Source organism: Sapajus apella, unplaced genomic scaffold, assembly GCF_009761245.1.
Source record: "Sapajus apella isolate SASKATOON/1434 unplaced genomic scaffold, GSC_monkey_1.0 scaffold30, whole genome shotgun sequence".
NCBI classification, from domain to species: Eukaryota; Metazoa; Chordata; class Mammalia; order Primates; family Cebidae; genus Sapajus; species Sapajus apella.
Genome location: NW_022436970.1, coordinates 7362732 through 7381455, shown reverse-complemented (window position 1 = coordinate 7381455; position 18724 = coordinate 7362732). Strand labels below are relative to the sequence as shown.

General features: G+C 41.2%; 1 protein-coding gene across 2 annotated transcripts in view; it reads right to left on the bottom strand.

The window, feature by feature from the left end:
• CDH20 (cadherin 20) overlaps positions 1–18724 on the bottom strand; it is a 220430-nt gene that overhangs the window by 49949 nt on the left and 151757 nt on the right. For both annotated transcript variants that reach the window (XM_032293654.1, XM_032293655.1), the window contains exons 2-4: positions 11487–11902; positions 2967–3261; positions 1985–2104 (exon numbers count right to left, since the gene is read on the bottom strand). In XM_032293654.1, the coding sequence (XP_032149545.1) occupies positions 1985–2104; positions 2967–3261; positions 11487–11732 (661 nt within the window). In that variant the 5' untranslated portion in view covers positions 11733–11902. The remainder of the gene's footprint in view (positions 1–1984; positions 2105–2966; positions 3262–11486; positions 11903–18724) is intronic.

The window sequence follows — 18724 nt, the reverse complement described above, 5'->3', positions numbered from 1 at the left end:
TGCTTTTTCTTCCCTCCCTACTTACTACCTGTAAAAAGGGTTAGAATTCTGATTGGATTTTCCTTTTGCTACATATTCATTCTGTTTTGTGATAGTCTTCTGTTTACCTCTGTGCTTTACTGAATTCTGTGAGCTGGGACATGAAAGATGCTCTGTGAGCTGTTTATTTTTACCATGCATAAGAGATGAACTTCCCCAGACAGCACGCAGCAGATACGATTTCATTTAAGAAGAGGGGCCTAAACCACAATCCGCTGAAATGTGTTGTGATCCTGCCAAGGCTGTACAGTAATTTTTTATCTCCCTTTAAACCCTTCAACTTAAAAAAGTTGACTGTACACTCTAGGCAAATATTAAAGGCTTATTTACTACAGATTTACAACACGACTCTTGGCTAGATAGACCTTTTACATGAAAAAGGAAAAGATTGTGAATAATAATCTGTCCCCAGTTTACCCCTATAATGTATATACTGCATTATAGTAATAACATTCTCAAGTGATGATATATGCAGCATTTTCTTTTTTAAAAGGCCCCCATGGGCACAGTAATAACTATCTGTTCATGTATTTTTGACCTTGACACTACAGATGCCCCCAGGAGCTGTCAAAATAATGTAAGACTCTTCTTAGGATATAAAGGACACATTACCCTCTTCCTCCCTGTATTTTTCCTCCCTGTGGGCACCCCTTCATCTTTTCATTCTCCCCCTTGCCCTTTGTAGAATTGTTAAAGTTACTGTTTTATAGAAGTCCCTAACTGCAACCTTTTTTCTTTCCTCCTCCTAATTTAAACTCCCTTACTTACTACTTTCATGATACAATTTTCTGAATGTCTGGTTCCCCTCAGGACTTCTGGGAAAAAAAATTCTATCAGGTTGCTAGTAATAGAAATGTATTTTTTCTTTTTCAAATAAAGAGGTGACTTAGAGTGCTCACCATTAACTTTATCCTGTGGCTGCAAGTTTCTTTACTCAAGTTCCTTGTTAATTACTCCTGGGTTCTATGTTTACCCTCATATAAAATGGAAGTAATAATACTTCTATATCTTTTGCTAGTTTTCAAGATTATTGGGAAGCTCGATATGGCAACGTTTATTAAAGTACTTAATAAAAGAGGAAGCCTGGCACAAGTATAATAATGACATCACAATAACTGCCCAACTCAAACATATTAAATGAAATCTTTCATAGATCCAAACATAAATTCTGTAGTCAAAGCTCTCAGGCAAGATGGAAATAAATAAGCAAACAAAACACCAAACTTCTGTTTGTCATTTTCCGCCGCATTCTTTCTCACCCGTTCGGTTCTCTCTGATGGCCTCCCCATTAGAGTTTCCCAACCGGGACCTGCCTTTTGGGGACCACATCTCATGTGGTGTTTCCTCTCTCATCAAAACCTGACTGCCCCAGCAACCATTCATTTTGGACTGGATCTCTGGTGAGTGCAGAGTAGTTGGTTCAATAGAAAGAACATCAGATCATGTGTCAAGAGACCTCTCTACACTAGATGAGCTTTATTAGCTCTCAGTTTCCCAATTTCTTTATCTGTTAAGAAAATGGTGATGGACTGGATGATTCCCCCAAGGCCCTTTCCAGTTTCACAATCAATGCTTCTAGTTCTCTAATGACCCAGGTGAATGTGTCAATCCTCTTGGGTCTTCATGGGGTTATAAAACATCATAGTCCCTGGGAATAAATATAACCATATGATTTTTTCGAAGGCTAGTGGGGAGCCATTTCTTGTGTGTGCGCAGAGGGGCCTTCTTCCTCTCCAGTCAGACACTACCCACTGTCTATGCATAGCGCTGCTCTTATCCATCAGGGCAGTGCTAGTTTACTCTCTTAATCCTAAAGCTTATAACAATCTTCTCTGGTTAATATGATCCCTGGCGAGTCCTTGAAAAGGAGAGTTGGATCTGTCATAGCAGCAGTTATAAATTGTCAGGGAATAAACACCTCTGACTGGACCCTTGCATCAGATACCTGTTTTAGAGTCCACAGAAAAATATGGCTGGCCCTGGAGAATGCTGTACACCACCCGGGCACTATTGCCGTAGGTCGGGTCATCTGCATCTGTGGCTGTCACCTGGATGACAGAGGTACCTGGGGAAGAGAAGACACAGAAATCTGTTCAAGTCTAATAGCTAAAGGCTGGATGCAATCCTGGTACATCTTGAAGCATTTGCAAATATATGTGGTTCATTGGGAGAGTCCCCTTTCTAGGTCAAGCTTCTGTGACTCTTATACCTGTTTGGCGGAGATGAGAGTTGTGTTTTAAATTCGGAATGACCGGTAAGAACACAGCCTTTGATAATAACAAAACATTTCTCCCTTATGAATCAAATATTATTCAACCATTTGTTGATTTCTCTGTTTGTCTAGCAATATTGTTTTTAAAGAATCAGAACTAAAAAAAACAATAATAGGCTTATTATTATTATTTTCTCTGGCTGATTCCAATGTTTAAATAGCTTCCTGCCTGCCAAAGACCAGGTCATCATTTTTGGTTGCTTTTTTTGTTTGTTTTTTGAAATGAAGTCTCGCTCTGTCGCCAGGCCAGAGTGCAGAGGTGCGGTCTCAGCTTACTGCAACCTCCGACTCCCTGGTTCAAGCGATTCTCCTGCCTCAGCCTCCCAAGTAGTTGGGATTACAGGGACGCACAACCACGGCCAGCTAATTTTTGTATTTTTAATAGAAACAGGGTTTCACCATGTTGGCCAGGTTGGTCTTGATCTCCTGACCTTGTGATCCGCCCACCTCGGCCTCCCAAAGTGCTAGGATTACAGGCGTGAGCATTGCGCCCGGCCTTGGTTGCTTTACGATTCGTAAGCTGTTCCTTTCATGCTCTCCTGCTCTGAATATATGTGTGCATATGTGTGTATGTGAGTGTGCCTCTGTGTGCTTGTGTGTGTGTATGTGTGTATAGGAGGTGCTGTTTGTGAAAATCAGTGAGTTACCACCTTACCCACTGGGGACATTTCTGGCACAGTGGCGACATAAGGTCCATCCAGGAACTTGGGCTCATTGTCATTGATGTCTTGAATTTTGATGATGAACTCTGACTCTGGCTCCATGGGCCTGCCTGTACGCCTGTCTAGGGCTTGAGCCCTTAAGGTATACTGGGCTCTTTCCTCTCGATCGAGCCTCTGAATGGCGTGGATGTCTCCAGTGGTGTCGTCGATGGTAAACACGATGCCAGCACCTTCTCCCGAGAGGATGTATTTGATGGATCCGTCTCCCCTGTCCATATCTGAATGAAGCTGGGGGAGGAAAGCACCTAATTCTCATCATCAAGGTCAACAGGTGTCAGAAATACATTGATTTTCAGTCTGTTACAAACTTATACCCTCCCTTTACATGAGATTTTTAAACTCAAATGTTTAATAAGTTTGTCTACAAAGAACTAGTATGCATTGAACATGATTGTATCAAGGAGTGGATACAGGTTGATGAATAAGCCAAGTTTCCCATGTCACATTCTGCATCCTGAACTTATTATTTAAAAAAAAAAAAAAAAAATTCTTCTCCCTGAGAAGTATAGAAAACAGGAACTTTGGAAAGTGTAGATCCTCAAATGCTAGAATAAGAACAAGTTTAATAAGGAGGAATCCTGCCTTTCCATTTAAGAAAAATAAAAATAAAATAAAATGGATAAGCCTAAACATGTTAAAATAAGGAATTCCTGTAATTTTTGTAGTATCAAACGGTTTTATGACAATTCAAGTTGGCTGATAAGCTGGTAGAAGCAGTCTATAAAAAGGTTAAGGGCACTGCAGTGGGAAAAGTGAATGACCTCCGTGGATTATTCCTCCCATTCTGTGATCCTAGTTCTGCAGTTTCATTCAGTAGGAATGGGCTTGTGTTTCGTGTGTCAAATGGAATTTAACTGCTGGTTATGATTCTTTACATCAGTGTGTCTAACCAGTCCTTAGATTGGACTGGTTCTTGGGTTCAACCTATATATGGATGGTTGAGTTAGGAACATGCTTTTATCTGACCTTGCAGCTATATTCCCTCTCAGAATACTTTTTTTTTTTTTTTTGGACATGGAGTCTTGCTCTGTCACCCAGGCTGGAGTGCAATGGCATGATTTTGGCTCATTGCAACCTCCAACTTCTGGGTTCAAGTGATTCTCCTGCCTCAGCCTCCCAAATAGTCGGATTACAGGCATGTGCCACCATGCCTGGCTAATTTTTCTATTTAGTAGAGAGGTGGTTTCGCCATGTTGGTCAGGCCGATCTTGAACTCCTGACCTCAGGTGATCTACCCACCTCGGCCTCCCAAAGTGCTGGATTATAGGTGTGAGTCACCATACCCAGCAAGGATACTTTTAATAACTCTCAAAAGAAGTCCAGGAGCAATATATTTTTAAAATCTCAGGCCTATAAACGTATTTCTGCATCTATAATATCTAATTAATTGCAGATAGTTTGTATCGGTGGCAAGAACCCTGGAATTTTGGCCAACTATGTAGGCAATGGTCTCTTTCTAAAAGCCGTAACAAAACAGTTAGTTAAATTTAGTCAGCCACTCTGTTGTTGCCTGGAGTATTAGCTCTTTGCATAGTTCAGGATGAAGTTCATGAGATTAGTTCATAAAACAGCCAGTATTAGGCTTGGAGGAGGGAGGCCAATATATCTGGCCTGAACACTGTCTAGGCCAGCTACAAATTGAAGGCCCTTGAGGAGTTAATTTATAACTGTTAATTTCCTTATGTTGTAAATGGGAGGACAACACAAATACTTATTCTGAAGGGTCACTAGGTTCATTAGAGATTAATGCCCGTGAGGCACCCAGCACAGTGCTTTGTCCATCATAGGAAAGCCATAAATGGGGCCGACCATGATACAAGTGCATAGAGAAAAGGGTATGAGCACATTCAGTTCTTCTCTGCTCCCTGCAGACCTCCAGCAGGGTGGCCGAGAGGCTAAAACAACCTGTTGGCTTTTTGGTTATGCCCAGTCTCGTGGCAAAAGCTGCAGAATTCTACCTGGAGCATGGCGGGGACAGCTTTACTCTGAGGAATAAATGGCATGAACACCAATAAAACACCTGCAAATGCATCCACAACAGCCTCCGACACGGATGGGTTTGGAGGTTGTGGCTGGCTTTGAGCTGATCTCAGATTGACTCACGGCCAAATCAGGCAGGCAACGGTTTTGCTGCCTGGAGGAACTCAGCTGTGTCTTATCTAGAAAAGGGAACTAAGGGAATAAAATTGACCAAAAAAATAGCTGCAGACTTTTTTCTATTTATTCTATTTAGAATATGAAGTTCTCACATTTCCTCATTCAGTATACAGTATTTTCTTTTTTCTTTTCTTTCTTTTCAAATCCAAATCTTCTAATTATGCAGTTAAAAAAATAAAGGTGGCCAGTTCTTGTTGTGTATAATAGAAAGCCATTTCATTTGGTCCTGCGTACAAAGAAATGAAAAATCTATTCCATTTGGAACTGTGTTCTCAGGCAGAGGAACAGAACTCGGGGGAGAACAAGGATTTTAGAATGAGTTAAAAAAATATGTATGCATGTAGGTGTGTGTTTACATATATAATATTGTATTTATGTAATTTTATCACATGTGGCATAGGACTTTTAATGAAGTACGTTTAATTTAGGGTATTGCAGATTAGGGAAGGAAAAATAGATGTTCACAGAAAGGCCACCCCAGGACTGTTCCAAGGTGCTCTATTTATGAAAACCTTTTGATCCGTAATCCCAGAAATACTCAGCACACCTGTGATCCCTCACAGCTAAGCGCACTTTAAGAAACGACAGAGGCCCAGCCTTGCTGCAGGTACTCCTGACGCCTGGGGGTTGCCGGGCAGGCTGGTGCCTCGTGGAGTCTGGGCTGAGGCTTCAGTGTGCGGCCTTTGCTTTCTGTGTGCCCTTCATCTTGGTGTGGGCCTGACGTCTTGTAAGTGTGCAATGAAACTGTATTGGAAGAAGGGTCTAGGGGAGGGCAAAAGTTCCTTGTGAATCGCACTAGACCTGCTTAAAAGAGCTAGGAGCACCTTTCCAGGAGGTTCGGAGCCTTGGTCTGTATGCGCAGGTGTGAGCAGGAGCAGGGGAGGACGAGGAGAGGAAGGGAGGAGTGGGGAGAAAAGTAGTGGGGAAGGGAAAGGGAGGGAAAGCGATGGAGCCCACAGAGAGGAGGAAGAGGAAGGGAGAAGGGCGAGAGGGAAAGGGAGAAACGGAGGGGGCAAAGGGAAAGAGAGGGAGAGGGAGGGAGGGAGGAGAGGAGGGGAGAGGAATGGAGAAGGGGTAGAGGGAAGAAGATGGAGGAAAGGAAAAAGAGGGGGTAGGGGGTAGAGAACACCCCCAGGGAAGCAGGAAGCGTCCGGCTTTGAAGCATGTCAGGATACCCCTATCAGTTTGAGGCCTAGTCAGGGAACAAAACTCACACCTGGTTTCAGCAGGGAGAATTTCCTGTGGAGATCTGGAAGGCAAAAAGGAAGCTCCGAGGCATCAGAGAAGGCGCACAACTCCAGGAAGAACAGCCAGTGCCCCTCTGGCTGGGGGCAACACGGGGCAGAGGTAGGGACTCTGGCATCTGCAGGTTTGGAGGGGAGCCCCTTGAGGCTGGGCCTGAGACCCCTGAGGAAGGAGTGCTGCCCCTTGGGCTGGGGCCTCAAGAGCTTCCAGGAGGTGCTCCTGCCTGTCCCTGGTCCCCTGTCCCCTGGGACTCAGACCTCTTAGAAGTAGGTGTGATGAGGCTGGGAGGTAAGAGGAACAAGTCCTTTCTCCCTCCTCCTGCCTCCTGGGCTCCCTCTAGTACCTTCTACGGGCAGGCAGAACCTACCGGGGAGAGGAGCTGGTTGAACAGGAGAAATCATGGCTTGGAGAGCTTCAGCCCTAGCATCCAAAGCAGAGTATGGTGAGGTGAGCATAGGGCTGGGAGACACCAGCTTAATAACCCATGCACAACGTACATTTAATATTCTGCTTTACCAGCCATAGAATACACAATTGTTTTCAAAAATTGCAAAGAACAGACATTAACATCTTTTCTACAAGTCACTCAGCAAATTGGCAGTGTAATAAAAATGTGTTTTATATTTATCCATATTTGATTCAACTAACACCGACTGCGCGCCAGCTATTTGGAAGAAGGTAAGACGCTTCCAGGCGGAGTCAGTGGCACATAGTTATGTACATCTTGGGAAAATATTTTTGTCTCCCTGAAAGAGTCTTTTAGGCAGAATAAGACAGGTGAATGCCTCACTTATTCTAATCATTCTTTAGTTCTTAAGATCTTCAGCCAAAGGAGTAGTGAGTGATGGGAAGTACAAGCAGATTCTGCAGAATCTTAGCTGATTTAGGATTTTGGAAACAAGGGTGATGTCCACTCCTTTTGTCGTCTCTCAGAGTGCCTTGAATAGTTAACGACAATGCAGTGAGTGCTTACAATCTGTGGTTAGGCAGCTTCCATGTAGCTGCTAACCTCGGCATGATTTGGACCCACAGATTCTTGCACAAGCATGAGCTCTCAGCCCCCCTCTCTTTGCATATGTCAATATAATCTAGCTTTAACTCGACACTGCCTTGTCCCTGGAAAGCCCAGTGTGGATTTTGTAAGGCCATACCAATTACAGCTGATAATTGTTGCCATACTCCTTTCTGAAATAAGCAAATACTCTGGCAAGCTCTCTAAACAGACATCTTCCGGAGCTCAAGGTAACAAGCAGAATGCCTCTGGGAAAAGAGAATGAAAGTGGATAAATTCCCTTTCAAAAGAAAGGAAAGGGAAAAGTGCCTAAGTAAGTGAACGTATAATACCTTCTTCATGTCGAGCTAACACACCTAATGCAGCGTAAAAATCTTCCCTTGGTTGCTGGTGTGAGGATTGGATCAGATGACTGTTGAGATGCATGGGTGTCTTGTCTTGGTTGGGGTTACTTGGAAAGGGTAAGCACTAATTGTGAATACTCAAGGTGCTGCACAGCTAAGAACTCCCCGCGTCAGAGTTAAAGGATTCAGGAAGCAGCCTGGCTCAATAAGATTCCCAATCTCACCTAAACACCACTGACTCCTGTGTGTGTCTCCCGGCTTAGTCTAAAGCCTCAGGCCACAGGCTCTTTACAGTGTAAAGGAAAGCCGGGCCCTTAGGGTGGAAGTGGTGGATATTTTGGTCTGGGCTTTCACTGCTACCTTTGGTGTAACATTGGGCAATGAACATAAATAGTCTCTCTGAGCCTTGTTCCCTGTGTTGTTTACTTTCCTCGAAGCACTGTTGCGATGATTAAATGACCTGCTTTATGTGAATGTGACCGACACATAGTACTATGCTAGTCCGATAAAACGTTAACTACCCTTTTCTTCACTCCTCTGTGTGCGTGGCCAGTTCTGTGCTAAGTACTCAGCGTCTTAGCACAGGGGTGTAGATGGGGCGTGTAGACAAGGTTGGGGAGTGCCGTCTCAATTTCTACCCTCAGGAGGAGGGAAGAGAGCCCTAAATTGTATGTGCATACAAGTAATTACTGAAAATTATCGAATACAAACATATTCTTTTCTTAAACTTAGCAGTGGCCATGTATGTCTGTTTGAAAGTAATGTTATATAGATATGGAGAAGCTAGAAGTTTTCAGAATTCTGAGTAGATGCAAGATGTGTTAATGATAGAATTGTCTGATTTTAAGCAGAAACTTGGAGGAATTTGAATGTGGCCTGACAAGCAGAAGTCAGGGCCTGTCCTGGGCAGAACAGCAGCGTGGGCACACATGTGGAGTCAGGGACAAACGTGGTATGTGTGGCAGAACCAGCTAGGGAGGTCCAGCTTGATTGGGATGAGGACCTGATTTGAGAAATCGTGCAAGAGAGTTGGGTGAGGGAGGAGGAAGTCCTTGAACTGTGTGCTAGGAGCTTTGATGGCATTCAAGAGCTACAGTGCCCTGGGGGAGGGATGGGAAGAGTCTCTCCACGGGGAGACAGACAGCACCGGTGCAGTTAATCTAATCACAAAGACCAAAGGCTCACAGTCATGACAGAGCCTGGAGAGGAGGAGGTGCATCTGAGAGAAACTGGCACGGAAATATTGGCAGATATGGTGACCGATGGCACGTGAAGGATAAAGGAGATAAAGAAAGAAGATGTCAACAAAAACTCAGAGCTTTTGAGGCCAAAGGATTTGCAGCTGCGTTAGGTATTACTGAATTGTTAGGTTCCCATAACGAACTCCTTAAACTACTGTTACTATGACCACTATTAATATTATTGCTACTATAGTACTATTTACTACTACAGGGTAAGGATAATTAAAGTTTTAATCTGGACTGAGTACTGTGCAAAGTGCTTTACATGCAGTAGCTTATTTCATCCTTACTACACAGTGAGGTATTCATTTATTAAATATCATCTTGAGCACTTTCTACAAGATAAATGCTGTGCTAGGCCTTGGTGATAAAATGGAAGCAATGTTTTCACTTCCATTGAGTTTCTAGTTTAGTCAGAGGCTTCAGACAATAAACGTGTAAATAAATAAAACATGGTGGTTGTGATTAGGGCTGTGAAAGGGAGTCTAACAGAGGGGCTTGCCTTGGAGAATGGTCATGAAAGGCATGAGAGAAGCCAGAGGAAGGGGATTTCATTATGGGGGAGCAATAAAGGCAGTGCTTTTGGGGGAGCAATAAAGGCAGGTTGCAGGAACTGCCGAAGGCCACATCCCTGCAACATGAGAATGAGGAAGACAGTAGCTTGGGCCATGATTGGATGGGATGGGCCATAGCAGGCTGAACCAGGAAGGAACGATCTTGTAAGCTGTGGGGAGGTGTCTGGAGGATTCAACACACAATGGGAAGACATTGAAGAGACATAAATAGATGAGTGACTTGATCTGATTTGATTTATAAAAAGACCATAGTGGAGAACAGGCTGGAGGGAGGTGCAAGTGGACATGAGGAGACTGGTTAGCAGGCTAGGTGTTTGCCCAGGTGACAGATAATGGTGGAAGCAGGGATAAGAGAAATGCAGGATTTGGTTTATTCTGACATAGGACTAGCAGAATTTGCAGATGGAGAGAATGTGGGGGCATGGGAAAGGGAGGAATGATCTCCAGGTCTCTGATTTTAGGAACTGGGTAATGGGTGGGTGATGGGGAGACTATGTTTGGGAGAAAACAGCAAGAGTTTCTTGCTGAACATGCTACATTTGAAAGGCCTATGAGTAAAAAATGTGGAGATGTCGCATATGCAGTAGTATTTATAACCCGAAGTGGTCTAAGCCAGAGATAGAGGCTTTGCATTCACTGGCATAGACATGGCATTCAAAACTGCAGAGGTGGCGAGTCCACCCAGGGAATGAGTGTGTAGAGAAGAGGCCGGGGCAAAGCTGACAAGATCACCCACAATTGGGGTCAGGTGGAAGGAGAGGACCCACAAATGCAGCTGAGAATAAAAGGAAGAACGGGATTGTGACGGTCATGGCACAGAGAGGACAATGAGTCAAGGAGAGACACGTCATCGCTGTCTGAGGTTGTCATAAAACAAAGCCATTGGACTGGGCAGTAGGGAGGTTTTGAGAAGTGATGAAAACATAGCTTTGGGTCAAGGGTGGGGACTGAAGCCAGACCCCTGGGTTAAGAAGTAAGTGGGAGCTGAGGAAAGAGCTGTGGTGGGCAGCACTTGAGAAAGGGCCATTCTCTCATCCTCCTCATTCGAATTTGAGGAAGCCAAGGCGAAGAGGGCTTGGTGACCTGTCCAAAGTCACTCTGGAAATAATTGGCAGGGCTGGGCTTTGAACACACATGTGTCTGAATCTGAAACCCATGCTCCCAGCCTCTGCTAAACAAGTGGTTATGTTACCATTTGAATGAATTATTTATTTTCTAATTAGTTCCTTGTCTCCCATTCTCTCTCACTTGATTGCTTTCACAAAATGGTCTCTGATTAACACCCCAATAAAGTAAACACAGGAAAAATCCAGGCTTAAACATGAAATAATGATAGATTAAATCAAGGAAATTCGAGTGTAACATTTATAAATATATTCATTTATTGTCTCCAACTATCCTAAAGCACATGCTAGGATCTTCTGAAATGAAAAATATTTTATTTAGTTTTTTTCATTTAATTTGGGCTTCAGGCAATACCTCTGGAAAGGCTCTGAAACCCCACAAAAACACAAAGCAAAAAAACCTGTACTCTTCTCTTGCATTTCCCAGTTTCTCTCTTCCTCATTCTGTCATCCTCAGACAGCTGCTACTGCCTCTTTCAGGACTTGAATAGCTCGTGTAGGGTCTCAGCCTTTTCTTTCAAATCCCAGATCCCAGTTTTCCCCATTCATAACAGAGATATGGGCAAGGAAATAAATCTTTCCTTTGTGATTGGTATCTGACAAAGCAGAAGTTACATTTCAGCTGGGTGTCAAGTAACATACCACTAGTTCCAATTTTTCTCTGGCCTCAGACACAGCTGGGTGAACTTTCATATTCAATTCATATTCAATTTCAATATCCATTACCCAGGCCATTTCCACCTGGCATTTCTTACCTTGCCGACATACAAAGGGTCGGTCCCAGTGTACTCTTCCAGAACGAAAAACTGGTTCCAAACCCAGCTTCTCTTGGTCCGCTGATGTGACTGTGGCTCGTCTGACAGGAGCGCTTCTAATTCACCTTGTGGTGTTGCGGTACCCGAGAGAACAGTGGTCGTAAGGTCCATCAGTCCCCAGAAGTACAAGGACATGCCAAGTCCAAGCCAGTTCTTTGCATTGCTCATTCTACCAGAAGTCCACATGGGATTGCCAGGTTTTCAGAAAGTAAAGGAGGATGATAAACAACTGGAACTTGAGTATTTTCCAAATGAAAAAACAAAACAAAACAAAACGGACACACACAGTTTTTATTGGACACTGATGCTTCCCAAATGAGATCCCAATTCAAGTCAATCTGCTTGAAGTTGACTTCCTGTCAAGATAAAGAAAACACAGTGTGATGATGTCAAATTCTTTCCTGCAGGCAGGTTGCAAGTTTTCAAGAAATGTCAGTAAATATTCAACTTTCTATTCAATGAGTTAAAAAGTCGTAACAGGTTATTGCTTTAGAAATGTTTCGGTAATAAATACTATTTTAATAATAAGACAACGCATCTTGCTATAATCAATCCCAAACCTTTGGATATAGATTCGGTATGAATAAAACTGATGACTAAATTTCTTCTCACTTGTAACTTAGCTGGAGGGTTATGCCGTATTATTGATTGGCTTGAATTAATAGTGTGCTCTTTGAAATATTTATGATGAGACAGCCTCTTAAACTTAAAAATAGCATTCATTTACAAAATTTACAGCTAATAACTAATGTTTCCATTAGCCCAACTGCTTTTCTTCGTTTATTACAAAAATAGGAAAATCTAACTACCTTTTTTTTTTTTGTTGTCACCTATAATGATCTGGTGCCTACCACTGTTATTGATAATGCTAGGAATCTTGGACTTCATTTATAAGCAGCCATGGATCACTTCTGACTTTAATCATTTTCTGAACTCCTAGTGGATTTCAGATTTCACACTCTACTGCTTTGGCTTCGAAGCACTGATAGGGGCTGCTAATTTGACCTTTCTAGGTTTTAAATGGTCAGTTAATCATTATATTCTTCACAGCAGACTGTAAAGTGCTATTAGTCACATGCCTATGGGAGCAAGCTAAGAGAATCTAGTCAACAAATTTCCTTTCTTGACCTGAAAGACTCATTGAGGCAAAGAGACTTCTACCCTGGGGACACATCTTTATCACTCAACCTTCTTTTGTTGCTATGCAGTCAGATTTAGCTGGTGACCTCAGTCCTGGGCTATGGCCTCATCAGTGTTTTCTTCCTTTACTTGGCTTGGTTTAATAAGATGGTATAACACTCAAGTCAACCTGTCAAAACAACCAAAATGTCTTCTGTCAGCTTAATATTTTCACTGTTAATTTGAAGAACTGCTGTCGTCTGAAAACAAACCTGTGTATTTGGAGATTGCAGCTCTGTGCACCTAAATGCTACTTCATTTCTACAAGTGGTTTGAAGTGAATGCATTGATGCTGACTCAGTTACTACCTTCCACCTATCATCATCAGAACTGGTTTCAGCTTCCTCTCAAATACTCGTGACTGAAATGTACAAAAGAAATTTTAAAATATTTTATAATTATTTCATACAATATGCCATTTCATTTCTGTATAAGAAATCACTTTCATGAGAAATGATAAAGAGAAAGTAGCTCAGGAGACTATAGAATTTTTTGCAACAGAATGGGATGCTGTGCCTCTTACAAGCTCTAGCTCTGAAGGCAGATTGATTGAGAAAAAGCAAGCCAGGTGCACCTGAGGGCAATGTGTTTGCTAATAAAGAACAGTGGTGCTGCTAGCAGATGGGTTACCAAATATGAGTGTTTTCTCTGTCTCTTTTTTAGACTGGTGGATGTCTTTTCTTAGAGAGAAGCCCAGTTCATGTTTCTGTGATCCCTGTCTGCAGGGAGATGTTGCAGAAGAAGGCACCCGAACCCAGGAAATGAATCGATGAGAAAAATTAGTGAGAAATAACTGTGCTGTTTTAGGGACCTAGAAGGCAGAGTAAAGGGCATTGCCAAAAAAAAAAAAAAAAAAAAAAAAAAAGCCATTGCCAGAATACTGTAACTAGTAAAGCATAAAAGCAATATAGTGTATATTGCAAGACACAACGTATCTGTAATTCCTCAAAGTGCTTTAAGAGTTAGACAGTTTGGTTACTGGTTCTGTCTTTATTACCTCTGAATTATTTACTTACTTGTATGAATTTCAATTTTCTCATCTATTAAGCAGGGACAATAATTCTCCCACCTACCTCAGTGGACCACCATGAGAATCTGGTGGGATCATGCAGGTAAAAGTGCCCTGTATTTTCTGAGGTGCCAAACATTTGAACAGCCAGATAAAGTACCTGTGTCATATGTTAAAATAATGGGGCTAAGCCAGAAATATATATTTTATGGGCACCTTTGGGGTGAGATTTCTGAAAGGGCTTATAATGTATATCTGTTATTTTTCAGATCTTCATATCTGTGTTAAGTACTGTCTGGTACCAGATTCTGGCTCAGTCTAATTCTGTAATAATTAAACACTGGCTTTCCATCTGATGAGATTTAATGGAGGGCTAGCTATTAGAAAACTCTTCAACAGTAGAGAAAATTATTTTGTGGATTGCATTGATTAAAGCGAGAACTCACTCTACATATATACGTACATATATATTCTATTTAGTGTATTTCCTTTAATGTCTGTGTTTCTTATGTACATTTTGCCTAAGCACACATGTCTGTTATTTTTCTCTGGCTAGTTGTGGCATCTTGCTTTGAATCTAAGTCTGGGTGTGCATGCATGTGTGGTATGTGCAGATGTCTCCTCTCCTGCTTCCACTGGCCACATTTTATGTACAGAATGAGATTTGGGGGATTTGAAGTAGTGTCTTTTATATTCCCCATTTCTAACAAGCTAGGCATGTGTTTTTGCCAATTAAAACCCCTGGTCCCTCTACCTAAGGCATGATCTAAAAAGCTCAAGGAGAAAGCCTTCTTTGAAATCTGTGATGAATATTTCGTAGGCAGTTGGGTTGCCTCTGTTTTCATCTCCCTCTCTTTCCTATTTTGGCCTCCTACACACTAGTGCAAATTCTTTCCTGCCTTCCACTGAACACATACAGAAGTGGCTTTGGGATCTTGACCTCGGGAGCCCTTGGTGATTCTGTGAAAGCTGATGGTATCTTTACGCACCCAAAGTCACAAAGAGTGCAGTGTCTGTACTATATAACTTGTCTTATGTAACTTGATGGCAACAATTCATGGAAAGCAGTTTATTTCTACTTCCTCAGGGATGAAGGCATGAAAAAGACTCCCTGCCTAACTTTCTAGAAGGTAAAAGCTGGTTTACACAATAGCTGTATTACTCTTTTCACAATTAGAGCTTTTTTTTTTTTTTTAACAAAACAGTTCTATCAAAAATACTAATCAGTTTGCATTTATTATAAATAAGGTAGTTTTCATATTCATGTTTTTTCCCTACAGGATATGAATGGCAATACTGTCTTTGGGGTGGGCCAATTGCTGTTGTTCTTATAAAAGAAGATACTTATACATTATATTTGTGTATATAGATCTGCTTTGGAAGACTACATATGCCACATGAAGAATACATTAGTGGAAATTGACTTCTGTGTTAAATGAGTCTTTTAAAAGTTTTTCTCCCCCATCCTCCCTAAAGAAAGAAAACAGCTTGGTAATGAACACTGTAGGAAGAAATTAAAGTTGTACATAAAGTGTGCTTTCAGTGAATTGTTTATTTGTTACTTAAATTTGTTGTGATATTTAAAATGTAGGGGGGAGGAAGGGTTACTGCTTTCTCCTTGAAATGAACTGGGCTTTTATGGTCTTCCTCTGATTTCTTTTCTCATTATTCCGGTTTTCCTGAGCTTTTCATGGTTAATGGAAGTACTACTTAGCAAAACTCAAATGACATCTCCATAGAAGCAGTCAGTCGACTCTGTTTGTGCCTCCGTATAAGAAGACGGGGTGTTTTAATGTTCTAATGTAGCCTAATGCCTTTAGAGAGGTAAATGCAGACAGTGGTGTCATGGTTTTAAGAGCTAAACTTCTTAAGCTATCACTTTTGCTTATAGAAAGAGCCTCAAAAATGCACTTAAAAGAAAAGAGAGACTTTGTGGAGATTTAGATATTACAATGAAACATGACAGTGAACCATAAGGAGTATCAACATTAAACCAGAATGCAATTTAATGTCATAATGCTATTCTACCTCCTTATCAAGGTTCTCTCTTGAGAAATAGCAACAAACTCATTTTACTTAGAAGTTAAAATCCTTCTGTATAGAGTATAGAACCCCAGAGAATGATACAGGTGGTCACGGGTATAAATTGGAGTAGAGTTGTTTGTATATTTGAATATGTATGTTCACAAACAACAATATTCCTATTGTGGAATCCCATCCAGAAAATCGTTTTAGTGCTTCTGTAAACAAACTTTCAACATTTCTGGATCGATTTGCATATGTCTGTGCTACTGACCAAAGTCTGTCACTAGGAATCTGTCTTGGACGGGGTGGATAGTATGGTTTTATATGCTGAAAGGAGATGCAGTTCTCTGCCCTGAAGTTGTTTTCATTTACTATGTTTATATTATATTTCTTCTATCCTCTATTCAGAGAGATTTTAACTCCTAAGTAAAATGGGTTTGCTTCTGTTTCTTGAGAGATAACCTTGGTTGGGAGGTGGAATAGCATTATGACATTGAGCTGTATTTTGATTTAATATTGATGCACCTTATGATACACTGTCATGTTCTGTTGTAATATCTAAGATCTCCATTAAGTCTCTCTTCTAAGTGCATTTTTGAGGTTCTTTCTATAAGTGAAAGTGATAGCTTAATTTTCATTTACCACCGAGGTTCTATCCATCACAGTTTCTTCTGGGATGGTCATTAGGTGAGTGGAAGCTCCATGTTTCTTTGTGGTCATCAGCTCACCAGCCCACCCAAAGCCATCCATCTATGGAAGCAACCGACTTCCAACAGGGCCAGAAGAGGTGGTCCAGGTACTAGATTTCCTGAATTTTGAGTTGTACTCTTACTTCCACTCTCCTATCGAACCCTCACCTGCCATACCACACCCCTCCTCCCAACTTAACATTTCTGAAATTAGAGAATCTTAAAATCAATGTTTACGTATTTGATGTTCTCGTAGTAGGCTTCCCTCACTCCTCAGAGAAGCTGTTAATACATTGATGGTGTATGCAGAATCAAGGAATTACAGTAGTACCTTAAAAAAAATGGAACAGAAGAAGAAAAAGAATACTTAATTGCCACGGAGATTTCTTAGAAAAGATGGTCACCACGCTTGCTTATTCTAATTTTAATTATTTATCTTTCTATGAATTCCTTCTCCACTAAGTTCCTCAAAAATGGTGGAATTCCTGAGCCTAAATGTTCAGCTGTTACCGTGTTCACTCAAGCCACTGTCAGTTCTTTGAAATCTTCCTTTTCCCACCACTCCTACTTACTTTCCCTCTCCTTCCTACCACCCAACCAGTTTATGTGAGGGAGTGCCGTTTTCTAAATGAAACTGGGAGTTCATAAATCGAACTGTGGGGTAGATGTGGGTGAGGGGGAGGTATATAGTAGCTTAATTGAAGTTGAGGAACAATACCTAGTTTTGTGTAAGGGTAGGGGTATGTGCATGTGGAGAAGAGCAAAAAAGTTGGTAGAAAGCTTGAATTATATAATTTAGAGCCCTGGCTTTGAAAAACTTGGTTAGTCCCATAATAATACTTGCTATATGCTACATGTATACATGCCGACCCTCTAGCTATGGATTCCCTGGCTTGGGTCATAAATAAAGGAAATCCTTGCTCTAGAGTTCATGCCCAATTCCTCTGTACTTTTCACTGTTGTTATAATTAATTTTTAAAGTCCAGGGTGCCCTGTCTTTCTTTCCCTATCTGCCAAGGCCGGCAAATAGATTCTCACTGATCCTATCACCCATACTTAGTATCTAGTAAATGTTTTAATCCTCAAGGAGTCAGGAAGTTTTTGACCTACTTTACTCTTCCTCCAGTTTTCACTTTTAATCAAGCTAATGAAACTATAGCCCAGTCTATGAGCAATTTCTCTGACTACGGTTAGACAAGAATGGTCAATTTTGATTTCTGAGAGTTGTTCCACATGCCTACTAATTTCTCATCTTAGTGACATTTATAATTGCATTAGATCTGTGCTTATGGTTTATAAAAAGTATGTATTTAAAATGAAATTATTTGGCTAACGTTCTCCTTTGATAAGAACTTGCAAGTAATTGCTACTTAGTGTTTTCTCTTATGACTTTGCCTTTGTACAGCATTTTAGGAAGTTAGGAAAATCCTGTGGTTTTCCCTGGACCCATAGAAAATAATTCACAGGAAGAAGAATTTTTGGCAAAGGAATTTTTCTGCCTAAACATAAGACTTAAATCTTGAGTATCAATATGCATAATCAAAGAATGGATTGCAAAGCCAGATAAACTTCAGTGAGTTTCAGCCCTACCACTTACTACCTATTGCAATCTTGAGCAAGTGGGTTAAACTCTTTAGGTCTCTGTTTGTCATTTACAAACTGGAAGTAATTATAGACTCTATTTCACAGGGTAATTGTCAGAATTAAGTGAGAAAAAATATATATATAAAACTCTTACACATTTGACAGATGGTTAAAGCCTTGTGCCTGAAAAATAGTGGATGCTCAATAAACATCAGTTCCCTTTTCCTCCTTCAAGGAGTTAGTAGTTTAGAAGGGAGATATTACCATTAATACTAGTGATAGAAATAGTAATAGGAATAGGCTTAGGTATAAACACCATTATTAACAATGATAGCGCAGCAGCAGCAGCAGCAGAAGCAATAATAGCAGAGGGAACGAAGTGCAGTGTTTAAACAAGGCTGTGTCAAGCAATTTACATTTACTTTGTGATTTGATCTTTACAAGAATTCCACATTTTATTTCCTTATTTTATGAAGAAACAAACATCTGTGTTCTGGGTTCAGCTCTTATCACCTTTCACCAGAGTCTATTTGCACCTCTCACTTTCAGGGCCTCTCAATGCCTTGAAATTGGCCTTGGTGTATTTATGCCATGGCGATTAGCAAATGCTACATAGTCAGGAAGAGGATGGACTGGGATTCTTCCTCAGGAGTGACTGTACAGGATGTGCTTAGTACAGGACTGACTATATG